The sequence below is a fragment of the Pinus tabuliformis genome, chromosome J (assembly GCF_031772625.1).
Source record: "Pinus tabuliformis cultivar Carrire ecotype Pingquan chromosome J, CPIR1, whole genome shotgun sequence".
Lineage (NCBI taxonomy): Eukaryota > Viridiplantae > Streptophyta > Pinopsida > Pinales > Pinaceae > Pinus > Pinus tabuliformis.
The window spans coordinates 667888252-667906605 of record NC_142295.1 but is presented as its reverse complement, the minus strand read 5'-3'; the positions used below and the strand labels follow the sequence as shown (position 1 = coordinate 667906605).

The following is an 18354-nucleotide window of genomic DNA, read 5'->3' as shown; positions in this document are numbered from 1 at the left end:
ATCCCTCATAGGTGTTGCAAGCCCTTTCTATGTATTGTTGAGGAGGGATACTCCACAACTCAAGAGTGGACTTATGTTGTTGCATCCTTAGCATTCCCAACCGTCTCTTAGTATCAGCAAGGTTAGTAGCTATCCCCGCTTTCCTAGCTCCTGATGCCTTAAGCGCAATCTCTTTTTGTAATATTGTGTCCTTTAGAGCCTTGGTTCTCTCCTTTATTGTTGAAAGGCCCTTTTTAATCTCTTTTGGCGTATGTTCTTAGTGACTACCACATGAAATCCCTACTGAAGTGTTACTCCAACCCATGATACTATGATCATCCTCCCATGTGATGGTATTTGTAGATAACACAAAATGTGCATCCACACAAACCTCCTCAACCTTTTCTTGTTCTTTCACCATCTCCTCATCAACCAAGTGAAGTTTCCAACTTCCCTTCACATTGTTTGGCAACATTGCGTACCAAGTTGTAAGCAGTGGTTGAAGTAAGTTGTTTTTTATTCAAAACAACCAACAACGGAGACACAATAGACTGGGAAATAACACCACTTTCATCAATAATTGCAATCACAATGGCTTTCATGTCATCCTGGATCGTTGTGTCATGATCCTCATTGATGGCATTGAGGAAATGATGAAACATCTGTAGAACAAGATCATTACAATCTAAATCAAGCATGATAACACATGATCTCACCTTTGCCATTAATTCTGTTAATTTTTCTTATGGCTATATTGTTATTTGCTTTGATAATTGCATTTCAACATTTGCATATTAAAGTCACTACATAGGATCATGTCATTATTCATGTTTACAACATTACTCAGCAACATGTGCAATTATATAGAAAGAACAACATCATCATCAATGCAGCAGAACATAAAGGAACAATAGAAGAAAAGTATTCACACATAGAGACACCAGGATTGGTCGAAGATCAGGGCAAAACCCACTACAGGAAAAACCCTTTCAAATTCTTCTTCTCATTAGATTGTTATTGAATGATTTAGCAAAGAGAGAGTACAATGATCCATATCTTTCATCATAAACCTATCCAGCAAAATCAACTAGACAATATCCATGAGATGAACCCAACCATGCCAATAATCCAAAACCTTGATTCAGAAGCCTGTGATCAATTGTTACTGACTATAAGGCCAGTAGCCGAACTCTACGGTCAGTTGGCGAAATCCTCGGTCTACAGAAAAATTCAATCTTTAGGTTCCAGTCGCAGGGAAGATGTGTAATGCATGCGGCTGAAAGGCTTCAGTCGAAATTTCTCCATGACATCCTTGCAACTGCAGTCGAAGTTTCTCCATGACATGCCAGCAATTAAGAAACAAAGACGCGAGCTTTGGACCTTGCAATTTCGAACCTGTGCCAAACAATCTCTGTGAATTTGCCTCAAACTTGTGTGAGCCAAACCAAAGAAAGAATAGAAGAACGCTCCATGATAATGTCCAAATGAGGTTGAGGTCACTCGTATTTATAGCCTTCCAAGGGTGTCCAATTTGCTTTAGGGCCGACCTGATCAAATGTGCACATGTGGGCTTTCATTCAAAAATACGCTTCAATAGTCAAAATTGGTCCTCTCAAAAAGAGGAATCTTGTCCCATGGTTGGAATTTGTCACTGAGCTACCAATTTAACAAATTCTAGGATCTTAGCCCTTTCATTGAGAGAATGACTTTTGATGTCACCTAACCCACCAAAACTTTCAACGATCAATTGCAAGACCTCCCACATGGTATCCTCCTTGTATGCAATGTTAGGAGACGTAAGCCTTAGAAGCTCACTTAAACAATGTGCAACAACAAGCTTTACCTCCTTATCCTCATGTTTCAGTAACATGTGCTCACCCAAGTGAGTCACTGCAAGGACCATAGCTTCTTGCATCAATTGGGAAGGTATTTGATCCACCTTATATATGCACTCTACTACCTCCTCCAATGAGCAAAGAAGGATATCTTTCGATGGAGAAACATGGCCAAGCTTGTCGCCTATAATAAAAAGCTCCTGTGTAGACTCCATCTTTCCAAGGAACCAACCAACAATTGCCGAAAGTGAAATCAAAAGCAATCTACCTCCTACTGTTGAACCCCAGTAGACTAGCAGCATACACAACTCTGATACCAATGTAGTAACCCCCTCATGAATTTTTAGCTAATTGTGGAGACACTATAGTTGTTCCTTTCAAATTTGCTTCTAAGTATGCTAATGACCTCTAAAATTGCCTTAGGGACATTTCGTCAAACACATGACAAGCACACTTTGTTGTAATCAACATTTGTACAACAAAGGAAATATTAAATTCTATAGTTAATTAATTTGCTCGTAGACAATACTCAGCATTTTAAAAATGGCCTTGCTTACATAAATACGAGGTGCAGCTCGAACATAAAAATACCCACTATTTCTATTATGGAATAGCAAGAAAATACATGACTTTAATGGACCTCAAGTCTCGTTGCAACAATCTTTTGTTTCCGAAAGCCCTTCAGATCGGCTACTAAGGTTACCCCGGTCATTTCCCCTTCAATTACAATGATCCAATGTTATCCTTTTCACACTTGATCCTTCAGCTCTGCAATGCCCATAACTCTCAGCCTGCTAGGAAGGAATGATGTTCACTGCAACATTGGGATGATAGTACCTGCATCACTTGGCCCTGACTCGACCTCCAATAGTTGCCACTGCGTCTTGGATACTCGATCTGCATATTTACAATAGACCCTACTTTTAGCTACAGGTAATGAATTGGCACTCCAAGGATTTGATTATATCATAAAAATTCCAAGATGTCTAACCCGATTCCCACTCAGGTATGTCCACCAATATGAGACTCAGCATGGGCATGAGTTATAGCATTAAGTCAATAATGGTATTGACCGTGAGGATACTTTGCACAGGTAACTTGCCTAGGTCATACTATGTGAAACCCACGAATGGTTCAACTCCTGAATGTCTCCATGTGAATTATATGCCTATGACCTTGTCCTCAGCCCAAGCCATACGAGGTAAATCCCATGAATGGTCAAACTCCCGATTGGTTTCTACAAATATGCCCGCACATATCAAATCATTGATCACTCTGTTGTCCAATACACGCCCAGGTCTCGACCATAATATTCTCTAATGTCATTGCTTCTCATATTGAAAGGGAAATTCAGGCTGGCATTTAAACTCTGAGGTATAGGAATCCGACCTCTAGCATATTATTATATTAGCCCCCCTAATCAATAATTATTGTAAGCCAAGAACCCCTTTATTCATACCACCTGTCACAAAATGCAAAAAATCTTCATCAACAATTAACTCATCAATTAAGCACTAGTGAGAAGCCTAGATGGCTTCTCCTCATACCTGCAAATAAATTCCATAGTTAAACTTAGTGATCCTTGGGGAGGATAGTTCACCCCCGAAGAAGATCTACACTCAGTGTTACAGACCCCCACACAAAGCTCAATGAGCCCACAAAATCAATTCAGCGAATATCCAATCACCCCCCTGAATGAGCTCTTTTATTTTATAGAGATGGCCATTCTGAATACCATGGTCAATACGATGAGTCATCTCAATACCATGGGTCTCTTTTTCTTCTTTTAATAAGTGGCTTTATAATATTTATTTTCCCTAGTCACTTTTTAATAAATAAATTACCTGATATTTAATATTCAATAGGCTATGGGAATTAGCTAGGCCACTAAGATGTCTCTACTATCAAAATTTGGAAAAAGGGACATTACAATTAAGCACTTCGTCTTGGGATTCTACCTTCATCTTTCCTTCACACACCACTCATTATTCTAAATATACTTCATCCATTTCGTTTGCTTAGGCTTACTTTTCACTAGATCACTTCATGCATCCACTCTATAGCCTTAGCAATTCGGCCTTTTAGGAAAGTCCCCCTTGAGTTGGAGAAGAGCCAACCAAAACTGAGAGGAAAAGCTATTATGGTGACAGTGGGTAGCCTTCCTAAGTTGCACAAGAATAGCCCCTTGGTGCTTGGGATTTTACATCATACAGGCACACTAGATTTTGTTGTAACAAGCAACATGGTTTCTGCTTTTGACTATGCAGTTCAGTGATAAAAGACTTACAGTGTCACCAAAGGTTCTAGATAGGTCAAAATTACAACAGGGCAACAAGACTGGAAACATATTTGGTTGAGGGATCAGGAATGTGGGTTTACAGGAGTCATTGAGCTGCCCAGCCATGCATTTTATTTTTAGACAACGACAAAATTCAAAATAACTATTTGATTTGTTCAGTAAAAACAACTGAAACAAAACTATATGTTATAACAGCTCAAGCCCAAGGTGCTCACCCATGCCATAGTGTTCGATTGTTAGCATTTTCACCTAATGCTATGGGATATCCAGTGCCACTAGATCTAGTTAGACAATGAGAATGAATTCATAAAATCCAAATTACTTGAAGCTTGCTCATTATTAACATACTAGCAGCGTCTAAATTTTATAGAAAAACGAAGTGACTGTAGAGAGACCATAGCTCCTACAATTCTGAACCTTTATGGACTAAGAAAAATGGTTTGCATCATTTAATATAACTGCATTCAACTTTCAAGCATGTACTATCATGTCAGCTTCCATACAAATTGCTATGAAAAGAATCATCCAAAATATAAAAAAAGGTAATTTCACTTGACTTTTCATTTCCAATATTATAAGAAAAGGTTGAATCCCACTAGATATGACAAGCCCCTAAAAGGTTTTGCTTTATTAGGCACAGAGCAGCTAAGCAGCTCAGAAAAGCCAGTCACCACTAGGAAATAAATCTTTATTCAACTCATACTTCATGTGCTCTTTATGTTAGCTGTAAAGTTTGCAAAGAATCCAATTTATTATACCTGGTTTTAAATCGTTTTAAACTAACCAGAAAACATAAATAAAATATCAAATGTATGGTATGAGGGTAGTTAGTAACAACCTCTCCTAGGCCCCCTCGTGATGAACGCCTTGATCTCTGTAATTGGTGACTCCTGGCAATGGATGACATCTCTGCAACAGGGCAACCGCTTTCAGAACCCAAATCCAATAGTACGTCAGAGATTTTTTCTGGCTTTTCTCCACGCTTTGTCGTACAGGAATGCTGTAAACAAAACAGGTACAATGCATGTAACATCCAGAAATCAACCACTAAATATTGTTTTATAATTTTGGTTTACAACAACACTCACCTCTCTGGAATTTCTATTCAAATGAGTTCCTGCTACTCTGTTGGCATTTTCACTTGAATCTGGTGCTGTATAGTTACGACCACAAGCATGCACTTTGCCACTGGGTACAACACAATCAAACGAAGTTGCATCTGTCATCAAAGATAGACTTCTAGAGCACCACATGTCAGGATCCACAATAGGAGTCGTCTGCTTTCTTGATGGGGGAGTAGAGGACTGATTACAGATTGAACGTGAAGTCAACTGAGCTCTACTTTCAAAACTTTTCCCAGAGTAATTTGCAAATGTGGCTCCAAAACTACCAGCAGTAGCTCTTCTGATTTTAGAGGATTTATGTCTTGGTCGCTTTGCATCCCAATCAGCAGAGGCACGGACAACCTTAGTCGCAGATGTGGGTAAGTATACATCTGGAGCAGATGTGCAACCAAAATTCCCAAAGCTGTATCTCTTTTGTCCAGCATTGTTGATTTTGGCAAATGATGAACAAACAGAGGAAAACAACAGGCCAGAAATCCCTGCCTTGCAGCCTGCTAAATTAGTTTCCTTATCAGGGAGAGCTTCAGGTTGTCTGTATGCAGAAAAACTAGTATTCACCCCAGGCAAATCCTTGGCCACAGACTGACATTTCCCTGTCTTCCTTGACTGGAATGTAACTCCATTGCTTTGTCTGGCACGTACTTTTCTACCTGCTTCAATATCCTCCTGAGAGTGACAATCGGCCCTGGCTCTTAACGTGTTTTCTCTTAAAGTGGCCCATGAATCTTCAGATTTCATTTTTCCCAATCCAGACAAGCATGCTTGCTCTGTGCCACTGGCCATAGTATCATCTGCTTCCTCAAACAATGGCTCCTTGGATACTTCTTCTGTTAAGTATCTACTCAAAATACTATTACTATGCTGCTTTAGGTCTCCAGTCCTTATTAATTCAGGTCTTGAGGCCCAGTTGTATCTGTGGGTTGATGATGCATCACCTGGGACACTACCATATGCATAAGAACCCTTCCAAGCCATTCTCTCCTATGTTTTGTCTAGAATGCCCGTGCATGAATCACCAACGCATTGCTATAATTGAGCTTCACACTTCATGGTCCACGATCTGCAGACCCTCAAAATAAAACATCATACTTTTGTCATTGGTGGATAGACAGCTAAAAGATACAAATCCAATTTCACAGTAAAACAAATTGTCAAATACTAAACAACTTCACAGTTTGACCCCATCCAGCCAATCCGCTCAAGGGAAATAATATAAAGCAATAAGTGTCAGTTCTACAGCTCAAATTAGAATTCCAAAGTCCATTGCCACATTTTTACCTAGATCAATTTGAAAACAAAAACTGTCATATAGTGGTGAGAGTTGAAACAATGGTGTTTTTAATTACACAAGACTTCGAAATTCATATTGCTTGGTGTGATCACTGTGACATCTATCCTACTATTAGCTAACCTTGAAAATGGAGCTGCGCAAAAAAAATATAAATAATAATATATGTAGGTCCAAAACAAATCCTCCATGATGACGGTGTTCATTGTCAAATCACCTGTATGTTCCCTGTGAAAGGAACCTCCTATTCCCTTTCATCCTTCCCAAAGCTTTTTGCCAGTAATACTATGGTCATATAGAATATATTATAGGTTACAGAACAATATTTCTGCATGCTCTCGGTTTAAAACTTTAAACCTTTGTCCACAACATTTTTGCCTCGTAGTGAGATTCTACGGAAGCCCTTAATCAAGCAGTTACTGATCCGTTGTAGAGAGTCTCCTGAGCTTGTGCAACTACTAAAAACAAAGAATTTGCTAGAAAATTCATAAATAAAGCCTTACACCAAAAAAATTATGAACTTATTATATATTTTTGTGGAGTCCAATAAAACAGACCATTTTCATTAAACATTAAAAACAAAACAAACAAGGGCTACATAGTAGCTAGTACCTGCCACTTAGCTTAAATATAGCTTAATGAAACAAAAAATAACAAAGACAAAGATTTCATCACAAAAATAAAACAACTAATAAAATATTATATTGTTGAATGTCATCACCAAAAATTAAGAAATATGATTAACTAATATTATTTATATTAAAATACATATATCTATATGTGTGTTTTATTTTTATTAATATATATAATTGTCTATAATTAAATTTATTAAAATATGTTTTTAATATAATAATAAATCAACTTAAATTGAAAATATTGTGAAAAAATTATAATTCATGAAAATATAAATAATAGAAAAAAAAAAAAAAAAAAATCAAAAAGTTAAATAAAAAGGAAATAAAACTAAAAACAAAAAATTAATAACTAATAGAAATGGAAGTTACTAAACAACCCATAATAAGACCTCAACCAATCACCTTACAAATAAATAAATTTCAATAATAATAAAAAAAATGTAAAAATTGAATTCCTAATGTTAAACTATGGATAAGCGTCACAAATTTTTGGTCAAAAATAAACTAATACCCAGTCAAAGGCAAAACTGAATGTGTTATAAACAAATTCCCTAAGTAACTATAATGGTCAATTTATATAATCATTAACAATATCAATATTTTAGTATGAATTTTGACTTTTAAGATTATTCTGTTATGGCATAAGTTTTGAACAGCATTTGAAATATTCAAAACCAAAAGAATGAAGATTTTTCTTGTAATAGAATATTGATTTATTTATATTAATAAACAAATTATTTTAATGCGTGGTAAAAATTAGAAATATTATGACTTTATAATAAGAAAAAGACATTTGAATGTAAGTTCTGCATAGAAGATGAAAATAATATTTTCTGTATTCAAGCTTATGTAATCCATAATGAATTAATAAAAGTCTTTCGGTGAAAATTACATAAGAGAAATTTTTGGCCGACACGTTTAGAACCAAAAAGTGTGGCTCATCATCACAATATTCAAAATTCAAAAGTTTAATGACCATAATAGCATTAAAAAAATAGAAAAATTCTTATCAAATCTATCATCATCTATACGCATTTCCCAAACTTAAATCCACACATCGTAAAAAAGCTGTCCACTCACCTGCCCATCAATCACATGTTTATGTATGTGCAACTACCGTATGTATCTTTGTTGCTCCGCACACAACAGTGCACACACAATAATACCTATAAACCAGTCCTTGAGAATGTTGCCTTGAGCTACCTGATATTCATGGGTGGTATCTTTGGGGAGATAATTAGTATGCACCATCCAATAATTTTAAACACAAATCTTAATCCAGATATCTTGGGATGCATGCCCATGATGTATGTATTAGGAGACCGACCGACTTGTTGCAAATAATTGGCATGAAGAGATTTTGATAGTAAGTTGTACAATTTCACTAGAAAAATATAAATCTAGATAAACTTTTAAAAAGCATTTAATCATCGCTCTTTTTTGTAGCTCTTTTTGCAGTGGTCTAAATGCCCTACAAAATTATCTTTTCTCAGTCACAAAGAACAATGGGAGTGAAAACTGACTTTTTAGCCTCAAATCCAGCAGAAACCATTTTCAATTGATAAAATTGTAGATATAAGATATTAACGTTGCACAAATCAGTTGCAGTAGGGGTATGTGAAGGTGCTGAATCCATTTCTGCACCCATAGACAGAAATTTCATTAATCCAAAATTACAATTTCAGTAAAGATGAGCTGACCAGCTCCCAGTGATGAAAACCAGAAAAAGTCTAAATCATAAAACATTTAACCACGTTTTCTTATGGTCAATCAAATCATGGCCAATTTTTATGGTGATCGATCATCTTCAACTTTTACGAGCGGTCAAAAATCCTAATCATGGCCATGAGAGAAGAAGTGTTGCATCTAAGGCCGAACCTCAGATTTACTTCGATACATTTCATCTTATACATAAATATATAATACAAAATACAGAGAAAAACACACTCACCTCAAAAGGACAATAAAATTAGAAGTCCTCGTTGATCTTCTCAGTTAGAGATCAACTAAGTCCATGACTAAAAGGTCTTGCGCTTAAGACAAGACCACCCCAAAAACTTAAAAGTCATTGAAGTATGGACATGTAGTTTTGGTCGATGTATCAGTTACAACAAAATCTAGAACCCACAAAAACTTGAAGTCCTGAGCACCAAGGTGATAACTTTGTGTAATGTAGGAAGGCTGCAAGCTATAATCTCAACAGCACTTCCTCTCACTTTAGGCTAGCTCTTCTCTAGTACAAGAGGGGTATCCCTAAAGTACAATTATAAAAGCTATTGGTATGAACATAAATGATATAAATAATAATTATTAATTAGTATTAACAAAAGGACATGACTATTCATGAAAGGGTTCCCGCCTAGGTATATAATATATATATGGGCTCGCATTGTATTCCAAATATCAATTTATTCATATATTTATTTAATATATATTATCTGTTGATTGGAGTAGAGAAGTAAGAGTTCTGCTTGCCTAAGTGCTAAGGCTAGCAGAGGGACCCACAAGACAGCCACCTTAAAAAAATATTAATTTATTTAACTATTTCATAAAGTTGGACTTAGGAAGAAATTAAAAATTCTTAAGTAAACTTATAATTTAATCTCAGCCTTTCATCACAATCTAATCTCAGCCATTGAAAGTGACTTTAGGGATTGGGTCGAAATTATAAGAGCAGATAGAGCAAAGTGGAGATTGGTTTGTAGAGCACAATGAGTGTGCGATCGGCTCGGCAAGGAAGTTAGGGTTTGCAGCAGTCAGTGATCAGATCAGCAATAGAGAGGCAGAAGGAAGGGGGCCGAATAGCCTTAGCCTAGTCCAAAATCAGCACATTCGCACATCAAGCCACAATAAGCAAGGGTAGATCAATTTGCATGGTCGTACAGTGCGCATCTGTGTGCAGAAGGCAAAACTAGTGCGTCCATGACTCCATACTATAGCACAAGTGCGCAGGAGTTGTATCAGTTGGATTTGCTATAAAAGGGAAGCATTCCCTTGCTATAAAATTTCCAGAGTCTATTTGCTGGGCTAATAGAAAATACACACAAAGTTGAAGGTTTTCCCTATAGCTGGGGTTTCTTGGGTATATCTTGTGTTCTATGAGTTGGATGTGTTTGTCTTCTGATATATTTATTTTTTGTTGTGCATGCTCAATTAGAAAACTCGGTGTATTCGTAATTCAAGTTACAGTGCAGCAATTGTTTGTATTTATGGTTTTTACGCTTAGAGAATTACGAATTAGTTATTGGGTTTTAAGGAAATCTAACATGGTAACAGAGCAAAGCCTCTGATTGAAGACTAAACATAGTTTTATCTTCAGGCACGGGTTCTGTGATTCAGAGGGGGCAAGTTCATCAGATCGATTTGGCCATTAGGGTTCCTAGTCAGTGTGCATTGCTTATGGGCAGTAGAATTTGTTTTGAGCAGCGTGACTTGGAAGTATGGCATACTAGGGTCTCAAATTCGAAGACAGATTGGATGGTGCATCCAACTTCTATTTGTGGCGTGAAAGCATAGCAATAGTTGGCAGTTGGCAGTAGACTCTGTTGTGCTCTAGAAGCTGAAGAACTAGGAGCTACAGGAGGTAGACCACGTCCTCTACTGGTGACAGGGGTAGCTTGGGTCACCTCCTCCTCCTCATTAAAAAAAAGAAGAAAACAACAAAGGAAACAAAACAAACAAACAAACAAAAAATATTCCCACGATTTTTTCCCAAAATATCGCAATTTTTTGAAAAAATCGGCTCAAAAAAAAAAACACTCAATTTTATCGCCCGATTTTATCTTTTTTTTCAAAAAATCGCGATAAAACCATTTTATCGTGATTTTTTGGCGATTAGTGCAACACTACTCCAAACATAGTGGACAAGGGGTTGGCCCCTTGTTATCCGATTTTCTTGCACTTTGATGATTGGAATAATTTTGCTATACTTGTGAGTACTATTTTTCATGTTTTATCTTGTACTTTGTCTCATTTAATGATCTATGAAATATTTTTGTTCATGAAGTTGGTGTAGCTACCCTAATGCTAATGTGAAGTTGCTAATCTTGTCTTTGTGAGGGATTTTTCATATGATTATTGTGAAGTATGGTGAATTATTGTCCTAGGGGTACATGATTGTTCATGATTTGCCTTGATAAGTCATCAATTGTAGCATCAAGAAGTATAAACTTTCCTAGTAACCTAGTTTTTGCTTCTAGGCCATACAAAGTTGCTGGGGAACTCCTTGGTTGAGAATAAGCATCTCTAAACATTGATTTCATTAGACTCCATTCTCCCAATAGGCTAGGCACTGATCTAGTCCTACGTGATCATAAAAACGAAGATTTCTTTCACATCCCTCTTCCCTTTTCTAAGCCCTAGACTAGAAGGCCATCTAGGGCATCACACGAATTTTATTGTAGCCATCAAAAATTGGTGAAAATTGGCCTAGAGTTGCGCTAGTGAGTCTTCTAGGGGTCCTCCAAATTTGAGGCTATTATGATAGTGAAATCTCGAGATATCTCAAGCCGTAGCTCGGTGACCGTTTCTTCCTTAGGTGTCCTTTGGTTAGTGGGTTCATTAAGGATCATTTCATCCAAATTTCAAGTCAAACATTACCTTTTTATCCTTTTCTCCTCCCTTACTCGATCAAGTCCATCCTTTTGAAGTCTTACTCTAAACCCTTGCCCTTGTCTCAATTAAGTCCATACTTTTAAAGTCTTACTCCACACCCTCGACCTTGTTTGGGTCTACTAGGTCTTCTTTGTGGTCCCGCAACCTCGACATTCCAATCCCACAAGGATTACTTAGAAACTCTATTCTTCTAGGATTCTTTGGTTTAGGGCACCTCTTATCAAGACATACCTCTCAACCCTAGACCCAAGTATCCTCTTAGCCCTCTTAGAGAGCCATACATCTTGCTTCTAAAGCAAGTAAGCTTTTCATCTGAGTCTCTCTTGTGACTAGGCTTTAGAATCACTTTATGTCCTATCCATAGTTTTAAAACTCGGGCTTAGATTCGAAACCAGCTGAGGGTCGACTCCAACTCGGACTCTAACTCGATATCGACTCGGCCTAGTTGATTTCAATGACTCAGTCTTTGTATAAAATACATTAAATATTTTTTTTTTTATGAAAAATATATTTTTAAAGATTTTCATTCATGTTTCCAAACTCGAAGCATTAAAATATAGAGAGAAGACAACATATGATCAAAGTATGCTCATGAATATATCTGTTATATCAAAATGGCACCCAGTGCAATGTCTAATACATGTAATATATAGAGATCAAAACAAAAACACATAACCAAGGAGGCTCTAAATGGCCTCTACAACAAAACATCACTAGTCACTCCTGCTAGAGAAGCCAACATCATCTGGCTTAGACTTTAAATCGGAGTCAGACGAGGAAACCCATGGCTCCTCCTATTCATCAAGATCTCCAACTGCAACTGTAGAAGTAGTAGCACTAGTAGTAGTGAGAAAACCAACTCCAACTCTTCACAAACTCCTCACAAATGCTCACACAAATGCAATGAGATAGTTGTGAGGAAATGTGAGGGGATTGCGTCACTTTTATAGGCGTGGGGGAGGTGTAGAGGCACTTTAAAAAAAAACAAGAAAAAACTCACTTTGAAGTACGCTTTGCTGCCCTTTTTCCCTGTGGCCCAGGTCGGACGGTTTAAGACGGGCTCGATCTAACTGGCTGATCTGTTACCAAACCGGCCGACTCGGTGACTGCTTCGCTAACGGACCGGTCGCCTAATCGTTTTTTCTACCGAGTCGGCCCGAGCAACAGTAAGGCTCGGCCAAAACCAAGCCGAATCCGATTCAGACCGGCCCCTCAGCCTTTGCATAGTCTCTAATTGCCTCTGCTTCAGCCTCTCTGGTCACTGCGCTGACCCTCAGGCACTATCTTTGCCTCTCTACTATGCACTCACTACCCCTCGCTACAACAAATCACTTGTTCGAATTTTCTCAGCAACCCCCACTCCAAAAAATCGAACTGACTGATCAATCTCGGTGTGTCTCCAACTGACCCTCAAGCCTCCTCTTATACTTTTCCTGTTGAGTCTTCAACCGCTGAGATTAAGTCTCTAATCAACGACTAAGATTAAATTTGGCTTGATCCATGTCATTTAGAACATTCTCGCCCAGTTTTATATTAATACCCATTAATATTTTAATTTTCCTAAGTTTAGACTTAGGAACTCCATTAAAAATATTAATTATTTTAATATCTCTCTAATCGGGTGAAATTTCCCCAAACCATTTCTAGGTCTTGGAGATCTCATGTGCTTTAGCCTCTCCACCAATTTTCATGGCTAGAGCACATCCGATGCTACCATAAATCAACAGTTATTGCTCCATTGTTGCCACTTGACCTAGTAGTTGCTCTATAGGAACCCCCTCCTAAGACCCCTGCTAGTTTGAGCGGTAAGACCTTACAGGATGTTCAAGAGTAGGAGGCTTCTAGAACAAATCCAAAGGGAGCAAGTCTTTGAGGATGATTCTGAACCAAGTGGCAGAGAACGCTTCCAGTTTAGAGGGAGCAACTCTGGCAAGGGATGCATTGCCAAGATCGAAGCCAATTTTAGGTGGCAGAAATACCTCCTTCACTAAGAGATAATGTTGATGTTTATAGTTCGGGCAAGTACTTCTGCATAGGCCCAAGTGCCTAGCCAAGCAGAAGTCACGCAAAATCTCCTTAGGACACTTGCTCAAGTATGAGTAAGTTGCTATTGTAACTTAGCCTAAGTCTAACTTAGGAATTATGTTGGCTATTGAGCCAAAGAAACTTAGGAAAAGTAAAGTATTTACTTTAGTGATTATGCTTTAATCTAAATCGTTGATCTTAAGTGAGGCAAGATCTAATCTCGACAATCAATCACTTTGGAGATTAGGATTAGGGATTTAGCTCAACGTAAAGTTATAAAAGCAAGGCTAAGCAGAGGAAAAAGACACACCACACAGCAACACAAGTAATTGAGAGAGGGATTTTCTTAAGTCTGAAATATGATACTCAAGTGTGCCAACTTCGAGGAAGGTGTAGAAATGCAACATATGAGATCCAGAGTGGTTAAGGAGATCAAGGATAGATCTAGGGCCCGATCAACTGGATCAAATCCAAGGTATATTAACTGTAAATTTCATAGTTGGGCTATTATGCTAGGGTGGCAACCCAAGTAAGCTTTGATTAAGATTTAGTGAAGAATTGATTTGATTGGGCAAAATTTGTATGTGTTGGCCACATGTGATTGAGATTAGTTATAATTATGCTTTTGCTAAATGTTTATGTTAGGAACCTAGTTGTGCATTTATTTAGTAGATTTGTGCTTAATATGCGAGGAACTAACTGTTGAGTGCTAGGTTAAAGAAATTAACAAGCCCAGTGGGTTGACTTTACTAGTTGTTGCTAATGTTATCGAAGATATGGCTAGTTCCATGCCAACAAGTGCCCAAAATTAAAGCCCCTTAGACTAGGCATACTAGTCTACACCAACATATTTACTAGGGATGTCATCAATGAATTTGGGGAAGCATCCCTTTGGTTTCCCCATGAGGCTTACCTCAAAAAACTTAAAAAATAACAATAAAAAAATCAACCTCCTCATCAAATGACTATTATTTGAGTTGTGAACTTGGAATCACGTGGAAAATACTTGAGGAGGAGGCACGAGCGATCTTGTGTGTGGAGCTCTTACAAGGACTTCAATGAGCTTGAAGCATAGCTCCAATACCAAATAATAAGGACCATAAATGCAATGTTCCACCAAGACTTCGGTGCGGGGAGATGCACACGGGGGACGTGTGGGAGTACCCTCAAACTTTAGGCAAATTTCAAGGGTGCGGGGGGACATCAGGGTATATAATTTTTAATTAATATATATATAATTCAAGTTCATATTCATTGTTCAATAATGAAACCATAACTATTAAATAGACTAATAGTAATATGGATACCAATACATTGAAAATTGAAATTTAAAATCATTATCAAATTAAATAATGACATACATTGATCCATCCTCATCATTCATTTTGATACATACATCATTCATATGATATACTCATTATTCATATATATATTCATAGATATATATATATATATAAAATTCAAGTTCATATTCATTGTTCAATAATGATACCATAACTATTAAATAGACTAATAGTAATATGGATACCAATACATTAAAAATTGAAATTTGATCCACACATAAAATTTAAAATCATAATCGGATTAAATAATGGCATACATTGATCCATCCTCATCATTCATTTTGATACATACATCATTGATATGATATACTCATTATTCATCCATAACATGAGATTCAATAAAAAAATCAATAATGAAATATTCAAATACATTGATCCATACCATTCTAGAATCTAAATACCGAAGTTTTGAGGGGGGACGCCCAAACGCACCCCTTTTGGGGAGTCTTGTCACCCACACTGGGGAAACGCACCCACTTGCATCTCCCCAAGACTCCCCAAAAAGGGTGTGTGGGGAAACGCACCCCCAGTAGACTCCCCGACCCAGGTGCGTGGGGTGCGAGGGGTGGGTGCACCCGACCCTGGGGGACACGTCCCCGTGGAACACTGCATAAATGGAACAGTGCAATGAAATCTAAACGAAGATCCTAACATGCCAAGGAGGAAGATATAAGGTACTTTCTCATGAAAACACAACATAGTATTTATATAATGTTAGTCTTGTACATCCACTTATAGAGACAATGATGCTTATTTACAAACTAAGTGACATAGTTATTGTTATTGATCAAATTCAAGGACCATGAAATTCGAAAAAAAATCGCTAATGCGAAAAAAAATGATAAAATTTTCCATTAAGTTGAAAAAATACAATTAAGCAAATTCCATTCATTATAACTTAATATATTCAAACAACAAATAAATACAAATATTTCTTAACATTTGAATTTAACACAATAGATATGTAAAATTAAATGTCAAAACTAAAAACATACATACATACATTCATATGGTTTTATTCCAAATTTTTTAAGTTACACAAATAAATCTTGACATTTATTTTTGAAACTTGTAAAAAAATTCAGCATCACAAGGTAATTCAGTATAATATTCCTTCAAATTCGATGAAATTTGATTTTTTCGTAAATTGCCATACGAGGAGACTAAAGCTTGCAAGAATGGGGGTTCCATTAAAGGAAAAGTCCTCTCATAGACAAGTGACATATTAAGTATTTCGTACTAGACAAGTGACATATTAAGTATTTTGTACTAGAGCCCCTAGAGGAGTTACATATTACAAATGATGCTATATGGGAATTGCATTTCAATCAAGGAAGAACTCCACTAATAATACAATCCACTAAAGACAAAGCATACTGAAAGACTAAACTCCATTAAAACTCAATTTCACTACATACCACCCTAGATCCATCTTAACTTTGAATCTACCAAGCACCAAGAGGGATCAAATCTTTTAGGTGCAAACCTCTTTTAGAGTGAAAGATTTGATCCCTCTCGGTTCTTGGTAGATCCGGAGTTAAGATGGATCTAGGCTGGTTATTAATATTTCAAAATCATATCACTATATAAATATTAACCAGTGTTAAAAAACAATTGTTAAATTAAAATTAACAATTTCAATATTTTAAAATTATAATTTTTTATTTTTAATATAAATACTAAACTTTAGATACAACATAAATTATAAAAAGCTAAACTTAGCTTATGATAAAAAGACATAAGTTAAATTTTAAAAACATAAATTATAAAATAATACACCAAAAAAAATTCAAATTTTAAAATACAAACTCTATCTTATAACCCCACAATTAAAATTTGAAAATAATTGAATTTGAATTTTGTCCCTCTAGTAACTTATTCCTTCCCATCACAATAATAAAGAGATTATTTAGATTATATTACATCAAGTTATATTATTTTTTCACAAAAAAGAGTAGGGTTTGTAATAAAATTTGCACACAGACGCAGCAATTACTCGAGAAATGGGGTACATGATTACTTCTAGGAACTGATCCTCTTGAGAGGACATTAATGATATCACCAAAATACTAACTAGAGAAGTTACTGAGAGTGTATGACGAAAGGAGTAGAGCCTACAAAATTGGCCTAGCAAAAGAGCACATTTACATAAAGAATACATCAGAGAAAGAGTGGGATGCCTCATCCAAAGGTCGGTTGAGGCCCGAGAGAGGTCAACCTACATGTGTTAAGTTATGGTATGTTCTATGCTTAGAGCAGTTTACTTATTTTTCTTATTATTATCCATAGATTAGCATCACATGTACATGAGTAAAGTGCAGATAGAACATTGAACGATCGACAGAAAACAAGCTAAGACAAGAGACACAAGATGTGGCGGCTAGCCAGGGACAAACCCCAATATGGGGAAACCCTTTGATCAAATCTTCTTTTATCTTCAATAATTCAGCAGAGAGAAATAGTACAAAAATCTGATTTACATCAGCAGCAGCAAACCCTAGATCAGCCCTAAACTAGGGCAGTCGATATCTATCAAACCGGTGGTCGGATCACCTTGATTCCTTCACTAAGAAATGTGGCCTTCCAAGGAGAGTCAGTGTCACCTACTGCGTAGCCCAGAGAGTGAGAATGATGGTCAACACTGGTCAAAGTTCCGATCTACAATTGCAGCCCTAAAATCTGCGTCCTTCCTTCCACACGTGCAAGAGAAGAGTCTTTTTTGCGCAGGAGAGAGAAGAGACTCCCTTTTGCACAGGAGAGAGAGATGTGATGAGAGGTGAAGTGTGCAAATGAGGAGAATACTCCTTGTATTTATATGCAAAACATTGGGGTTGAATAGATGCGACTATTGGGCTTCTGAGCCTACATAAGTTGTTGGCTGACTTTGACAATTAGTCCATAATCAAAATAAATTCATATCTCCATAAATACTTATCAGAATCGGATGATCTTTAGATCAATCCTACACCTCTCGATGAGAGGAATCTAGTAAAAATATTATCATCCATGAATAAGGTGACCCACATGAAGTTTGGCCCTAGTTGCCAATTTTAACACTCACTCTCAACTAGGGAGAACTTCATTTGCAATCTGTCGGATCGTCACTGCTATCCATCCATCAAATGCACTATCCTATATCTCTTGACCCTTCTTGCTCTGCTATGCTTTGCTTTGCTCTGCGTGGTTCTGCTCTGCTTTGATCTGCTCTGCTT

The 18354-nt window shown here is 36.9% G+C and overlaps 1 protein-coding gene across 4 annotated transcripts in view; it reads right to left on the bottom strand.

The window, feature by feature from the left end:
- LOC149228644 (uncharacterized) overlaps window positions 1–18354 on the bottom strand; it is a 135505-nt gene that overhangs the window by 100649 nt on the left and 16502 nt on the right. For all 4 annotated transcript variants that reach the window (XM_089378310.1, XM_089378312.1, XM_089378311.1 and 1 more), the window contains 2 exons: window positions 5202–6297; window positions 4952–5113 (listed from right to left, as the gene is read on the bottom strand). In XM_089378310.1, coding sequence (XP_089234436.1) covers window positions 4952–5113; window positions 5202–6212 — 1173 coding nt within the window. In that variant the 5' untranslated portion in view covers window positions 6213–6297. The remainder of the gene's footprint in view (window positions 1–4951; window positions 5114–5201; window positions 6298–18354) is intronic.